General features: G+C 38.2%; 1 protein-coding gene across 1 annotated transcript in view; it reads right to left on the reverse strand.

The window, feature by feature from the left end:
- The window catches only part of LOC127660590 (CUB and sushi domain-containing protein 1-like), a 524,643-nt gene that overhangs the window by 61,901 nt on the left and 445,128 nt on the right, over window positions 1-17,614 (reverse strand). Inside the window, exon 48 of the mRNA XM_052150909.1 lies at window positions 10,692-10,880. Coding sequence (XP_052006869.1) covers window positions 10,692-10,880 — 189 coding nt within the window. The remainder of the gene's footprint in view (window positions 1-10,691; window positions 10,881-17,614) is intronic.

Consider the following 17,614-nt stretch of genomic DNA (forward strand, 5'->3'; position numbering starts at 1 on the left):
ATTACTATTTGCAAACTGTCATGTATTACAATCTTACATGCTGACATTAGCTAGTGAAAGGTGAATCTCATGAAACATGTCAATAATATGTAATATTTCACCCCAAAGTCAAAAGAAAGGAATAAGAACTTATATTTTGCTTAACCCTTGTGCAATGCTCGGTCATCTTCTTTTATTTAATAAAAATGCAATACTGCATCTGAACACACACACACACACACACACACACACACACACACACACACACACACACACACACACACACACACATGTAGTGTTTCCATGTTTTATGGGGACTTTCCATAGACATAATGGTTTTTATACTGTACAAACTTTATATTCTATCCCCTAAACCTAACCCTACCCCTAAACCTAACCCTCACAGAAAACTTTCTGCATTTTTACATTTTCAAAAAACATAATTTAGTATGATTTATAAGCTGTTTTCCTCATGGGGACCGACAAAATGTCCCCACAAGGTCAAACATTTCAGGTTTTACTATCCTTATGGGGACATTTGGTCCCCACAAAGTGATAAATACACGCTCACACACACACACACACACACACACACACACACACACACACACACACACGCACACACACACACACTCACACTCACACTCACACTCACACTCACTCCATGAATTTAAGTCACATGACAATAAAAGCAACACTTATGTTTTTTGTGGTCAAATTTGACCAAACATAGGTCAAAAATGGGCAAGAATATAACACATTTTGTAAATTATATCAATAATTCAGAATGGAAGGGGTGAGACTATAACACATCCACAATGCAGAATACATGCACTTGCGCACACACGCATGTACACACACACACACACACACACATGCACATACACACACACGCACGCACGCACACACACACGTTCTTGGGGCTATCATTATGAGGTCTATCCATAGACATAACGATTTTTATACTGTACAAACTTTATATTCTATCCCCTAACCCTACCCCTAAACCTAACCCTCAGAAAAAAATCAACGATTTGATTTTTACGAATGATTTTTAAGCGATCTGAATTATGGGGGCACTAAAAATGTCCTCATAAACCACATTTATAGCATAATACCCTTGAAATTACCAGTTTGTAACCAAAAAAGATGTCCTCGTAAACCACCCACCCCCCCCAACACACACACAGGCCAATACATAAAATACTAAAATATCTCACTTTTTTGAAATACAAATGATAATATTTTTGCATCACAACACATTACACGACACATTATCAACTTAGAGAAGTGTAACTTTTTACTGTAGTGCAATGAACATAAATTTTCTTATTTGCATATGCTAAATAATAGTGTTTTTGCGAAATTGAAATGTAGATAAGATCACAAATAGCATAAAATCCCCCCAAAATACACAACTTTAGTTGTACTGTATTGAAGTAAGTGTTATTTAATAAACAAATAAATAAACTAAATAAAAATTAAAACACATTTATTGATTTCGGTTAAATTTGACTGTGAACAATAAAAGTGTGAGTCTAAAATGAAGAGTGTTCAAGGGTTAAAGATAATGGGGCCTATTTTATGAACCATTAAGATTTGTTTTCATTGTGACTTTTCTTGTCAATTCACATGACCATAGCGCAAAACTCGAATTTTTATTACTGTAATGCAAACAATTAGATATTATTTTCATTTTAAAGTGTGTATACATCATGATAGTGTGTGTTGTACTGCCTGTAATATTGAAAATGACAGTCAATTTAGATCAAATTAGATTTTTAATGGTAAAAGTTCCAAACCCATGACTTATACATGATTTTTATCTTTTAACATCAAAATAAATGTCACAATGCTTCTAATAATAGACCATTATTTTCATATTTTTAATCTGCAAGTGAAATGTGACCTGGACATGTTTTTGTAAGAAAGTTTTTATAAATGTATGTAGAATCGAGCTATAAGGCAAGAATCTGTTTGCTGAAATTCTTAATTCCTCATCTTTAATATACTGTAATTCCAATGGATTTAAATAACCTCTCTCACAAATAACAGCTGGAAAAATTATCCCTTCATACAGTTCATTCCTCACTATTTTTATGCAAGTAACGTCTGATCCGCAGATGACCCGCTCACTAATGAACGTGCAGTGAACCTCCAGGAGAGACCGCTTTCTTTGACGTTCGGAACAGACACGAGGGAAAGAAGTGCAAAAAGGAGCAATGGAGAATGGGCCGACAAAGCGGCACGTAGGCTGAAGGATAAAATTAGCACCTCAATAAAAGTGGAGTGAGCAGAGGGGGAGGAAAGAACAATGATATGACGAGAACCAGTGACACGTCAAACAAATTAAATTACATTTCCGTCTTAGTGTGACTGAAGAGTCACCCATTATGACATTGGGACAAAGGACACGAGCAATCTTATTGCACACTCTTTGACGGGAGTGTTTAATGGAATAAAAGCGACTGGGAGTGAGGAGGCCCTTTTGAGCGTCCTGCGAGATGACACATTCTGTCATATGCAAGGAGGTGGGCCTGCTTTTCAAGACAATACCCAGGAGTGTTGGGGAGTAACTACATTTGCATAAAAGTGTAGCATGAGAATTAAGAAATACTACAGTTGAAATTATACTGATTTCAGCATGGCTGTGATTCAGCCATCGGGATGAGGCTGCAAACTTTGCTTTTATACAACAGAACTACTATAAACATGTAGTTAACATCAAATAACTTACATTTAGACACAATACGGTCAGTTATTTTGCCTATTTTTGCTCCACTAACCAAAGCCAAAGCAGGATTAACCATTGTGTCATGTAGCTTGACAATGACAAGCAGACGAAGATGATGATGTGAAGAACCCAAGCGTAGTTTATTCATAAACATGTAATCCAAAAACCATTAAAAAAAACATGGACTTGACCAGACTTGACTTGACTTGACTTGATTTACCAAACAATGAAACATTAACAATACCTGACAAAGGAGCATGGCAAACATATGGGTTTAAATACATGGAACAGGGTAACAAGACAACCAATGAACAGACAGAACTATAAACCAGATAACAAGATTAATAAACTTAAACCAATGAAAAACTAGAACTGATAACGAGTTAACCAGACAATAAACCAATGAAAACAAGACACATGAACATGGAGGAAAACAGGATAACCACATGACCAGGAAATACATGACTATAAAACAGGAAATCAAAAACCAAAATAAAAAACATGAACACAAAACATGACCAAACATATTAAACGTGACACATTACTGTCACCAAATAACACACAGACACATTGTGCATTGTCACTTTGCATTGCTTGTATTTGTATTTAATAGCAGAGTTTGCTAGTGCAATCAAGAAAAACACATTCCTAAACTCGGAAAGTCTGATTCACTCTAGTAGTGCATCGGTTTATTTGAACAGTTCATGTAAAAAGAACCCTAGAATGACAGCTGAAGTCTTGAAGGAATCATTGAAATTGGTATAATGTTTTCCTTATAGTAGACTCATGAACAGAGATGTTAACCACTTCCAATGATTCATTCAAGTCTTCAGCTGTCATTCTAGGGTTCTTCTTTATCTCATTGAGCATTCTGCGGTGTGCCCTTTGAGTCACGTTGGCTGGATGGCCACTTCTAGGGAGAGTAGCCACAGTATTAAATCATCTCCATTTAAAGACAATTTGTCAAACTGTGGACATATAAATATCTAAGTAATTTTAGATAAATTTTAACCCTATCCAGCTTCATGCAAAGCAATAAATCTTGATCATAGGCCATCTGAGATATTTTTTATTGAAGCATGGTCCACATCAGCAGATGCTTCATGTGAATAGCAAACTCAAAATGTTTGAGTGGTTTTTAAAAGCCAAAGTAGCTCTAACCCACACCTCCAAACTTTTTTCATTAATTGCATGCCAGGCTTGCCAACTCCTGACATTAATTATCTTCTGTCATTTACCTGGGTTTTTTTACAACCTACACTGTGAACGTTTGAATTATCTATTAAACATGTACAAGAACAATAAAATAATTTGTGTGTTGTTAGTTAAAACAGATTGTGTTTGTTCATTATTGTAATTTAGATGAAGATCAAATCAGATATTATGACACATTTATACTAAATGCCTGTAATTCCAAAGGGTTCACATACTTTTCCTTGTCATTGTAGTAGGGCTGCCAATCGATTGAAATTTAAATCGAATTAATTACATCATGTGCCGATTACTTAATCAAATGAATCTCAATTCATTCCATATATCAATATTAAGTGAGAAAGGCTCCACAAAGGACTGTTTAGTCTTAAATGATATCATGTTCATTGGACTAGTGGACAAGTAAAGCATTTAGACAAGGGTTGTCCTGACAGACGATGATCTCGGGGATCGATGATGGTCAGAGTGATCGACAGTAGCTGATCCCTATGACAATGTCAAGATTATATTTGGCTTGTTTTCCCATTAATGCATTAAATTATTCTTAATATTATTGTAAGGCTATTATCATTAACAAATCAATGTTACAAATAATTTGCCCATAGAGACACAGATACGCACTTGAAGAAACAAACTTTATTAGATTGACAGAAAAGCCGTCTATGCGCATGAATGACGTGCTGTTTGTTCAGAGGAGTGCAGTCTCATGGAACATGTACATGTAAAGGGTTCTCACTCTTTCTTTGTGTCTATTTTCTGATTTTTATTTTTTGCAAGAACAGTATCGTCTATGAGTGCTGCAAATGACCTCAGACATCTCAGTTAAGAGGTGTTTTGAGTTCAGTTCACTTTATTTCCACAGAGCAGTTCATTGTGAAAGCAACTCTGCAGCCTATACATCTGATTAAAACATAAAATAATACAAAAACACGTTCACCTCAAACCATGATTTACATTTCAGTAATTATTTTCATCATTATAATTATTATTTTTACATTATTGTTTTTATGTCTTCATTTGTATAAGTAATTTTCCGCCTGCATGTTTAGACGGATTCTTGCCTGACGGTAAATGGAAAGGTGGTTAATTATATATATATATAAATAATTATTTTTATCACTTTGTTCTTTTTTTTCTTTTTTTTTACAGATTGTTTATTGAGATGAAACAAATTATGCCAATGTATTACAACAATACTGTCAATTAAAAGTAGTTAGATCTCTTTTACATAACAGTAATACTTATGTTAGTTGTTGTTTTTCCTTTATTATTATTATAACACACTGAGAAGAAAAAATAAATAAATAATTAAATAACAATAAATAAAATTAAAAAAAAAGGGGGGCAGAAGAGTTGGAAATAGTCATGCATACAAGAGTGGCAAATCATGATATAAAAAGGGGTAATTTAGGAAAAATAGTAGATTATTAAATTACCAATGATTTAGTAGTAATAAAATCTATAAAACTGTTTTATTTATCCCTTTCAACCTCATTCATTATATTATTAAAATCTGAGTTTGAAATAAAGGATATAAAGGGTTTCCAAATATACTCAAAAAAGGTAAAGTTTACCTTTCAGAATATATGTAATCTTTTCCATCGACAAACAAAAGGACATATTATTGATCCACTGTAAGATAGATGGCTTTTCAACTTTCTTCCAATACATAGATATTAGACGCTTTGCCTGAAGTATACACATGTCAATGACTTTACAAGTGCTGCTACCATATACAATATTTTCAGGAAAAATTCCAAAAATTTAAATTTCTGGTTTCATTGGGAGATTAACAGATACCATCTGAATTTTTTTTTAAACTACCTCTTTCCAAAACTCCTGCACCTTAGGACAATTCCACATGCAGTGCAAAAGTGGGCCTTTATCTACTGTGCATTTGATGCATTTGTGTTTTGTTTCATACATATTGTGTTTTGACAGATTTTGTTCAACCTAACTGCAGTAAAATACGTTCTCATAATCCATTGGTACTGTATTAATTTAAGATTGAGCTTTCATGCATATTTTTCCCACATATCTAAAGAAATGTTCATTTTTAAATCTTCACTTCAGGAGATCAATTTGGCTTCTGAAGATTCTTTAGAGTATGACTCTAACATTTTATAAAACATCGATATTAAACTTTTAGATTGGGGTGATTTCGATAGTAAAATTTCAATAGGAGTCTTAATGGGTTTTATAAGCTTTGTACCTTGGTAAGAAGAAACATAGCTCCTAAATTGAAGGAATTTAAAGAAATGTTTTTTGGGAATATCGAATGTGCTACAATCTCTGCGAAGGATATCAAGTCATTTCCTTTATAAAAAATCTTAACTTTTTTGCAGCCCTTTATTATACCATAGCTCAAATCCTGAGACTAATCTGGCTGGTTTGAAACTCTCCTTTGCCTATATTGGGGTAAAACATGATCAAGTATTTGCCTGATCTAAGTAATTATGCATATCACACCAGACTTTTACTGTATTAATGAGAAAAGGGTTAAGACATACAATATCTTGTTTTTTTCGGAGAGTTTTTCTATCTATCGAATAAAGATAAAGATTAAGGGGTCATTCTGACCTTATAAAAAAAGATTAAATGTCCAACCAAGATGGGCGGGCTTCAGAAGAGAAATAGTACAAAATAGATTGTAATTGTGCTGCCCAATAATACCACTGTAAATTAGGAAATTGAAGACCCCCCCTCCCCCAGAGGAATATTTTGAAAAAGGTATAGTATTTTAGGTAAAACACTAATTTGTATTGCGTTTATATGTCCAATTAACGATATGGGTAGACTTTGCCATCTGTCAATGAATTTGGAGATGATATTTAAAAGGGGTTGATAGTTTGCCGAGGATATATCATCTATATTAGCTGTGATTTTAATTCCTAAATAAGTGAAAGAGTCTTCTTCCTTGAAGTCAGTAGCAGCTGGTATTTGACTATCATCCTTATTCAATAAAAGAATACATGATTTAGACTGGTTGATTTTATTACCAGAGAAGTTACCAAAAATTGAAAGAAGTTGTATTAGGGAAGGTTTAGAGTGAGCCAAACCTGATAGATATAAAATGACATTGTCTGCGTACAAAGAAATGTATAAATCTGATGCCTAGTATGTTACAATGAGACCTTACTGCTATGGCAAGTGGCTCGATTGCTAAAACAAAAAAGAGAGGTGAAAGGGGGCACCCTTGAAGAGTACCTTTGAATATTAAAAGCCCTGGAAACAATAATATTAGTGAGTACTTCAGCCCTAGGAAGTGTGTAAAGTATCTTAATCCATTTATGAAAAATTTCTCCAAACCCAAATCTTTTCAGTACCTCAAATAGATAGGGCCATTCCACCCTGTCAAACGCATTTTCAGCATCCAGGGACAGAATGGCCGTATCAGAAGCTCGCTTTTTAAGATGTAAAATGTTAAGCAAAGTTCTAACATTATGGAAACCTTGCCTGCCCTTAATAAATCAGTTTTGGTCTCGATTTATTATATTGGGTAAAAATGCCTCCAACCTCCTAACCAGCATTTTACTCAATATCTTAACATCTGTATTAAGTAATGAAATTGGCCGAAATAATTTGCACTTAGTATTTATTAGGCTTAGGAAGTAACGTAATGAGAGCGTTTCTTAAAGAGCCTGGGAGTACAACATTTTCAAGGGATTCTTTAAACATATCTAAAATTGGTGGGACACGTTTTCTTTTAAATTTCTTGTAAAAGTCTATATTAAGGCCATCTATCCCTGGAGTTCGACCGGCTGTTAAGCTATCAATAGCCTCAATAATTTCTTCTTCTGTTATACCTATCTCCAGGGACAATTTTGCCTCTTCAGAAAGTGTGGGTATGGGTAGACTATACAGAAATGTTGTTTGTGCACCTTTGTTTAAATATTCAGAGGTGTATAAAGACTCAAAAAATATTTAAAAAGTATTGTTTATTTTAACCGGGTCAGTTGTGAAATTGCCATCTTCAATAGAATTTATTATTCTTTCAGATTGTTTTTGTTTAATTCTCCAAGCTAACAATTTCCCAGCTTTTTCACACTGATCATAATAATTTTGCCATAACATTATAAGACTGGTGGCTGCTTTTTTGGCAGATAATTCATTATATTTAGTTCTAAGAGTTAACAATTCTTGATGAATGATTAAATCATCTTTATATGATAAGTTTTTTTCAAGAAGATTTTTGTATCAAGTGCAGTTATTTCTTTTTTGTAACCTTCAGGTTTACTGCTTGTGACACTTATAATAACACCTCTAATGAACACTAAAAGCTTCCCATCTGATACAAGTGGAGGTTTGTGTAGTATTAATATCAAAATATATTTCTGTTCTGTTATGTATTCACAAAATTCTCCATCTAGGAGCCATTTAGGGAGATATCTCCATTTTGGAGGATTGCCTAATAACCTAGGATCAGTGTAAGTGAATAATATAGGGGCGTGATCTGAAATTACTATTGTATCATAAAAGCAATCAGTAATATATGACATTAGTGTAGCTGAAATAAGAATATAATCAATTCTGGAATAAGACTGGTGTGTTCTAGAAAAGCAAGAGTACTGAATATCCTTAGGATGTAATTGGTTCAATAATTCTAATAGGTTTAATCCTTTATAAAATAATGAAGTGTCTTTCTGGTGTGTCTATGTGACTGATCAAGGCCAGAAGAACGATCTCCAGTTGGGTCCAGTGTACAACTGAAATCCCTACCGATTATATAAAACCCAGAAATGGTGGATAAAGTTAGAAACAGGTTACTATAGTATTTATACTATTGTTTGAAATGGAATTGATTTATGGATCGTTGTAATAACCACTCTTGCTTGAGAACTAAATGAAGCTGAAAACACTTGACCAGGCCATCTATTACGTATTCTACAAATATCTTTAGACATTAAATGCGTTTCTTGTCCAAAAAATTTTTTTTTTAGATTGTAGCTGCTTTATCCTAGTCATCACTTGTTTGATTTTAGTAAGAGTATGCAGCCCACTACAATTCCAAGAAGTAAATTTAACCCCAATAATCTCTGCAATTTCTAATAATATGAGATAATCCAGTACTCTCCCTGGTTTTGAAACCGAAAATCACCTGTGCTTTGTGACAATAAAAAGTACATCTGAAAAACAACACAATTACAAACAAACAATATAACCATTTTAACACCACAACTGTGAATTGCCGAGAACCACCAGCAAATCCACACACTACTTTACTTCTAACTTCTAACTTCCCTTGTACAGCTGAAAGGACGGTTTCAAATTGAGAAGCCATGTCGACTCTCACTGAATATATTGCTTGAAGGATATCACTTGTGTCAGCATGGAAGCTGCTAGCTTGTTCTCCATAACTCGGGGACAGGTTCTCTTCGCCATAATCAACACGTGATAATTCTTCCAGGCCCTCAGAGTTCGACACAGTATCTGTTACTTTTTTCGGCTTGTGCTTTGCTAATTTAGGTGACATTTCAGGCAACATTCACTTAGGAACCAAATTCTGGTCAAAGTTTGAATGAAACGGGGATAACATTTTAGAAATCTCTTTACAAATTACAGCGGATCCAACTCGTGCGTCTCATCAACACGTCGCCATAATAAATAAATTAATACAATTTTCAATGCAAAATCTCTAAAGCAAGAATATTCACCGATCCCTCAGCCCGGGGGTTGGCAATGGAATTGGATATTGTGATATATCATAGAGGACGGAACAAAACTAATTTATTCACACACATGATGCATTTTCCCGGAAAATTAAATATCCGACCGGTAGAGAATGCACGGAGGAAGTAGGTTAGTTTCCAAAGAGATGTTGCCCTTTACAACTGTTGTAAAGCTATCTTTCAAAATGTTGAGCAACATTTGATTTGCACTTAATTCCTATACTTTAACTTAATGCACTAAAACTTTATTAACTTTAAAAAAATCACTTCCTTCCAGCAGTCGACCCATCAGTATGTAAGCGCAATGGCACGTTCAAGTGAGAAGAAAGAAGAGAGTTAAGTCATTTCAAACAGCAATACAGCACTGGCCGAAAGCAACAATTTAAAATTAATAGTTTCTTACACCAAACTATCGGTTTGCTTCAGAAGACATAAATTGATCGACTGAATTACTTTTATGCTGCCTAAAAATGACTTTTTGGACCATCAAAAAGCCAGCAGCCTCATGGCACCCATTCACTTGTATCTCATGGATATTTCAAGCTTAAATTTGCTTCTAAAAAAAAACCTTCATTTCAGTTCTTCTGAAAGAAGGAAAGTCATACACATCTGGCATGGCTTAAAGGTAATAAAACCATGAGAGGATTTTCATTTTTGGGTGAACTAACACTAAGGTTTAGGGTAAGGGTTTGGGTTGGGTTAGGTTTAGGATTAGGGGTAAGGTTAACATACTGATGCAATTTAATGCAGGTACTTTAAATGTAAGTACAATGCAACAACATGTATGTATATAATAAGTACATCATATCAAATTCTTAAGTACACAGTAGTTTAAGACAGTTAATATAAAGTGGGTCCAACATGTTATTTTCATATAATTAATCAAACTAAATTAACTTGACATTGCCACTCTTTTTTTAGTAGCTTTCTGTGAAACTACTCAACTGTAGTTAAACTATGTACATTAAATTATGAGTAGCTTGTAGCCGGTCAAGCTACAGTTTCTAAGTAGCTTCCCCAAAACGGATTCCCTGACATCTGAATGAGTGGTGTGTGAGTACTGACTAAGTGGACATCATTAAAGAGTCATAAATTACCTTGACATAGTGGAGCTGGATTGTCCCATTGGAAAAGGCCATTGGGATGAAGTCTGCAAGTGGCATTTCTGTGCCCCACAAGTCTGTATCCAGCATTGCAGTAATACTGGAGTCTGCTGCCCGGTTGGTCCTTCGCCCTGTTGATGACCCCTCCGTTTTTGGGTGGATCGTTCACACTGCAGTATGCAGCTGTGGTGATGGGTAGAAACCATTAATTACACAAGGAGTATGAGTTTAAACATATTTAAGATCCCATTAATATGGCATTCCTGTGTTAAAGTATTTCCTACTTAACAGGAAGTTGGGGGCCAGACACATTAATATGGTCTCTTTTTTTAATAGACAACAGAATATATCTTACATCACAGCTCAGGAAAACAATGATGTGCCTAAAGCTAGAGACAGGTGATTTTAGGGGAAGGGATGTTTTCTTTCAAGATCAGTGCTTTTCAACTGTTGGGTCATGAACCATAATAACAATAATAATAATAATATAACACATTAAATGCAACTGACCATATAAGCATGCATACTTGAAAAGCACACATGGAATAATTTTTAAAAAGGAAGAGAAAAAAGCTTTATGTAAAAAGCTACGCATCTAATTAAGCTCTACGGTATTTTGGCACACATTCATCTGTTACTTTTTAGAAGCTAGCCAAATTAAGCAAATACCAACATGGACACGTTGACTGAAGTACCCTCATCCAAAATACAAAGAAGTAAATTATTTTGCTGTAACTTTAAATACAGGTTAACTTGCAGAGAAGATACTACTACTACTACTACTACTACTACTACTACTAAGAATAATATATTTTAATGTTTAATATTAAGAACAGTTGTTTTAAAATCAAGCATTTGTTGAATTTTTTTTGTATAAAATATTCTGGTACTGTGTTCTGGTCACTGTGTACTGTTTTTGTCCAAAAAAATATATGTGTCCTGAAGCAAAACTAGTTAAAAACTGGTCTAGAGCATGCACTGGACGAAAATATGTCAACAAATTTTTGTAATGTCCATGTGCCCTAAAATTGAACCCATTCAGCCAAATTACTGCCAAGCACCATTGCACATCAGACATTTATTCATCAATTCAAATTACAAGATACGGGTTCTCGTCCCATGGAAACCATGGAAAATTGCGTTCACATAAACAATAGTGAGCAGGATTCAGAGGTTACAGTTACGTTCTTAAATTACATTTTTTACGGCTAGGTTTAGGGTTGGGCTTTGTATTAAGTCATTTCCAACAAAAATACAACTTGCTTCAAAACTCACTTTTGGCACCACTCTGAGAACTATTAGGCCGGAAACTGGTCAACAACACTTCCAGCTTTGGTCACAGGGGGCAGTAGATCGAATTTCAGTGAGCAAAGACTGATTCAGCAGCAGAACTTTTAACCTACTGTCACCGAATTCACAATGTGCGATGTCTGTATATATTAAATGTGTTAAATCTGCTATAACTTAATTTTATGAACATTAGGACTACACTAGCATATAGACCTTATTCATAGTAGTAACATTTTTTTTTATTTTGCGAGAATGAAAAAGAGACTGAGAGGGATTCAATGGATTGCACTGTTTTTTAAATCAGTGGTAATCGTTCAGATGATGAAAAAAAAGAAAAAAAAAAATCCTTTCTAAAAAAAATTCAGATGACTTCCTCTGAATAAGGTCATAAGGTGACCTCAAAGTCTCACACACCAATTTTGATTTAATGAGGTCTTTAAAACTGTTTAACTCTTTCTGACTCTGAGAACTCTTTTTATCTGCTTGATAAAATGAAACAGAAATGCAGCTTTATGGTTCTGAACTGATCAAAAGATCTTGTTTTTGATGTGGCACAAATACATGTCTGCCCATTGTCAGAAGGAAGGCAGAAGTTCATTTGAAGCTTAATCTGACTTCAGACAGACCAAATCAAAGGTATCATCACATTAACTGTAATGAGAGGTTAAGTGTTGGCTGCGAGTGATTAACTACACCTAGTGGAAAAATATTTCATGTGGTAATGAATCCTAATTTTCTTTCTTTTAGGGGCGGCTGTGGCTCAGGTGGTAGAGCAGGTTGGCCACTAATCGCAGGGTTGGCAGTTCAATTCCTGGCCCACATGACTCTACATGCCAAAGTGTCCTTGGGCAAGACACTGAACCCCAAGTTGCTCCCAATGGTAGGCTAGCACCTTGCATTGCAGCTCTGCCGTCATTGGTGTGTGAATGTGTGGGTGAATGGGTAAATGAGACGCAGTGTAAAGTGCTTTGAAAACCACCAAGGTTAAAAAAAGTGCTATATAAGTGCAGACCATTTACTATTTTTTTTAAAGCCCAACAGACTACGAAAGGTAAGAAAATGAAAGAAAAAAAGGAGGGGCTTGAAGTTGCATTCCAAAGATTTTTTGGAGAAAAAGTTGTATTACATTCCTCTAATCAACATAATTTTATTATAACGTATTATAACTCAAAACACTTTATAGGAATAATTCACCCAAAAATTTAATTTATATTATTAGTTTTACCCACATGTCATGTATGCCTTTCTTTCTTCCCTGGAACCAAAAGGAAACATTTTTAATAATGTATCAGTTGCTCTTTTCCATTAAATTACAATGAATGGGAACTGAGACTTTCACACTTCAAAATGGCTCTAAATGTGGAATAAAAGTATCATTAAAGTAGTCAATAGGACTTGTGCATTATTATTCAAGTCTTCTGAAGATGTATGATATCTTTGTGTTAGAAAAAAAAAAAAGATTTAAGTCATTACATAATCTTCCTGTTACGAATGAGGCAGCGAAGGCAGACGAGGAGAGTGGATCCAAATGCAACTTAACTTTATTAAATCAACAAACGAATAAACACAAAAGAAACAACCACAATGGGAATACAGGAAACTTAAACACGATGAAACAAAATGGAGGACTCGGGCAGGGAACACATACCAGGCTTAACAACATTCAACGATTGACAGAGGGGAGTGAAAACAACCGGGTTAAAATACATGGACATGGGAAAATGGGAGCCAATGAACAAACAGAACTCAAACAAGATGACAAGGTGATAAACAGAAACCAATGGGAAACTAACGAGGGCAGGTGAAAACAATGAACAGCGAACACAAGGGCTAACAAGACGACTATGGAGCTATAAGGGTGACAAAAGTGAAAACTAAGGAACTACAAAAGTGACAAAAATGACAAACGAAGGGTAACAGAAAGACAAGACAAGACAAGACAAGGTATACATAACAGAGCCCCCCCTCAAAGGATCGGATCCCAGACGATCCTAAAAAAGAAACAAATAAAAGAAGGCACCAGGAGCAGACGGGCAGACCAGGGGGGGCACGAGAGCAAGAAGGCAGTCCAAGGGGGCACAGAGGGCAGGCAGGAAGTCCAAGGGGGCACAAAGGGCAGACCGGGTCAGGGGGGTCTGGGAAGCAGCCATAGGGCAGAGACTGGGTCAGGGGGCCTGGAAGGCGGCTGTAGGACAAGGACTGGGTCAGGGGCCTTGAAGGTGACCACTGGACAGGGACTAGTTCAGGAGGCGGCCATAGAACGGGCATAGGGTCAGGCGGCCTGGGAGGTGGCTGCAGGACTGGGACAGGAGGCCAGGGCGGTGGCCACAGGACAGGGACAGGAGAGTCAGGAGGCCAGGGAAGAGGCCATAGGGCAAGGATAGGTTCAGGAGGCCTGGGAGCTGGCCACAGGGCAAGGACAGGTTTGGGGGGCCTCGGAGGCAGTCGAAGGACAGGGGCCGGTCCTGGAGGCCTGGGAGGCAGCCTCAGGACAGGGACAGGTCCTGGAGGCGGAGCGGAGAGGGGCTCTGGAGGCAAAGCTGAGGGAGGCTCTGGAGGCTCAGGAGGTGGAGCCGAGGGAGGCGGAACCATGGAAAGCTCTGGAGGATCAGGGGGCGGAGCCGTGGGAGGCTCAAGAGGCAGAGCAGAGGGAGGCTCAGGAGGTGGAGCCGAGGAAGGCTCAGGAGGCGGAGCCGTGGGATGCTTGGAAGGCAGAGCCATGGGAGGCTCGGGAGGTAGCGCCGTGGGAGGCTCAGGAGGCAGAGCCGTGGGAGGCTTGGGAGGTGGAGCTGATGAAGGTGGCGCCGTAGGAGGCTCTAGAGGTGAAGCCCTGGAAGGCTCTGGAGGTGCCGCCGTAGGAGGCTTTAAAGGCGGAGGCCTGGAAGGCTCTGGAGGCGGAGCCGATGGAGGTGGCGCCGTAGGAGGCACTGGAGGCGGAGGCCTGGAAGGCACTGGAGGTGGAGCCGAGGAAGGCTCAGGAGGCGGAGCCGAGGAAGGTGGTGCCATATGAGGCTTTAGAGTCTCTGGGAGCAGAGCCGTAAGAGGTTCGGGGAGAAGAGCCTTAGGAGGCTCGGGAGGCGGAGCCCAGGAAGGCTCGAGAGACTTGAGGGGCGGAGTCCTGGAAGGCTCGAGAGGCTTGAGAGGTGGAGCCCTAGGAGGCTCGGGAAGCTCGAGAGGCGGAGCCCTGGAAGGCTCGAGAGACTTGAGAGGCGGAGCCCTGGGAGGCTCGGGAGGAGGAGCCCTGGAAGACTCGAGAACTGGAGGCAGAGCCTTGGAGACTGGAGCGAGGAGCCCTGGGAGACTCAGAGAGACTTGAGAGGCGGAGCCCTGGGAGGCTCGGGAAGATCGAGAGGCGGAGCCCTGGGAGGCTCGAGCGGCTTGAGGGGCGGAGACCTGGAAGGCTTGAGGGGCGGAGCCATGGAAGGCTCGAGGGGCTCGAGAGGCGGAGCCCTGGGAGGCTCGAGAGGCTTGAGGGGCGGAGCCCTGGAAGGCTCGGGAGGAGGAGCCCTGGAAGACTCGAGGGATTTGAGGGGCGGAGCCCTAGAAGGCTCGAGAGGCTTGAGAGGCGGAGCCTTAGGAGGCTCGGGAGGAGCTGACTCTTGGACGGTCATGGCTACTGGCGCTGGCTCTTGGACGGTCATGGCTACTGGCACTGGCTCTTGGACGGTCATGGCTACTGGCACTGGCTCTTGGTCCTCCAAAGGGCGGTCCCCCTGCTTGAGGCAAAGGAGCCGATAATTCGCCGAATAGGCTGCTGGATCCATGGGTGGTCAATCGTTCTGTAACGAATGAGGCAGCGAAGGCAGACGAGGAGAGTGGATCCAAATGCAACTTAACTTTATTAAATCAACAAACGAATAAACACAAAAGAAACAACCACAATGGGAAAACAGGAAACTTAAACACGATGAAACAAAACGGAGGACTCGGGCAGGGAACACATACCAGGCTTAACAACATTCAACGATTGACAGAGGGGAGTGAAAACCCCATGTAGGGGTTAAAATACATGGACATGGGACAACGGGAGCCAATGAACAAACAGAACTCAAACAAGATGACAAGGTGATAAACAGAAACCAATGGGAAACTAACGAGGGCAGGTGAAAACAATGAACAGTGAACACGAGGGCTAACAAGACGACTATGGAGCTATAAGGGTGACAAAAGTGAAAACTAAGGAACTACAAAAGTGACAAAAATGACAAACGAAGGGCAACAGAAAGACAAGACAAGGTATACATAACACTTCTTCTTCCGAGAAGTTTTAACTCGTGAACCACTAAGACCGGATCATTGAATGAGTGAGATGAACGATCGATCTGACTCTAGAACAAATCATTCAGATGGATTTGTGAACCAATTTAACCAATTCATTGAAATGATTAAACTCGGATAATGCTACTCATCTCATGAACGTGCCAAGGAGAACGAGTGCACATATCAACATTTAAGGTGAATAGCGACTTCAATTTCTGTCCGTTCATGACACAAAGCTATCATGTGGCTTCAGAAGACTTGGAATATAATACACAAGTCTTACGAACCACATTTATGCAGTGTTGGGAAACTACTTTATAAACTGAATTCTGGAATCAGAAGTCATATTCAATAATATCACCTGATAATTCTATCTTTAATTTGTGAGACATTCCCTTAACTCTTTCCCCGCCAAACACAGAATTTTCCGGGTTTTATGAAAAAACGCTTCCCCGCCAAACACGGAATTTTCCGGGTATCCGTGTTTTAGGTGGTATACGGTAAGGAAGACCCGCGCGCATGTTTTGAAAGAGTACGCAACTCTTTGATCAAAGAAACAGACTGCGATCGTCTCAAACGTGAAGAAGTGGAACTACCATACTAATACTAATACTAAAGCACTTGTTTGATAAAAATGCCTTTTTCTCAGCTTTTTGTCCGAAATGTTGTTTTTGACAAAACCTACCTCTGTTCAAGTGGCAATAAAAAAAGAACAAATGAAGATAAAATAAAATCGTTTTTTGCCTAAAAGTAGAGGCTCAGATCTTTATTTTGATATATAGCATCTTCATATATTCATGGAAGAAAATATTCTGCGGGCCATTAAAGTTTAGCGAAAATCGTCAAAAACCCTGGCGGTGGCTGGCAACTTTTTTTAAAAACGCTGGCGGGGAAAGAGTTAACCACAAATTAACAATGGTTTTATTAGAGTTGCCATAGTTTAACCATAACAGTTGTAGTAAAACCACAGTGACGATAAAATTAACCATGTTTACTACAGTCAAGGTTACAACATTATTACTGTTTCGTAAGGATTAAACAAATAGCATAACAAAATTACACTGAACATATATTTGTACTTAATATCAACTAATAAACTAGAAAACTGCCTATTTTATATAACAATATCGAAATATTGCATAAACAGCAGCAATACCCAAATTCTTTGCTTCAGTAAAGAAGACAAAGTCCCTTTAAGGCTGCTTGGGGCTCAAGTGAATCAGAATAGAATCCTTTATTTTGGTCACACATTGTACACACAGTTTTTTGCATATACACGTATACAGTGAAATGTATTAGTTTTCACATATCCCAGCTAAGCTGGGGTCAGAGTGGGGTCAGAGTGCAGGGTCAGCCATTATACGGCG

This window comes from Xyrauchen texanus, chromosome 20 (assembly GCF_025860055.1).
Source record: "Xyrauchen texanus isolate HMW12.3.18 chromosome 20, RBS_HiC_50CHRs, whole genome shotgun sequence".
In the NCBI taxonomy this organism is placed as follows: Eukaryota; Metazoa; Chordata; class Actinopteri; order Cypriniformes; family Catostomidae; genus Xyrauchen; species Xyrauchen texanus.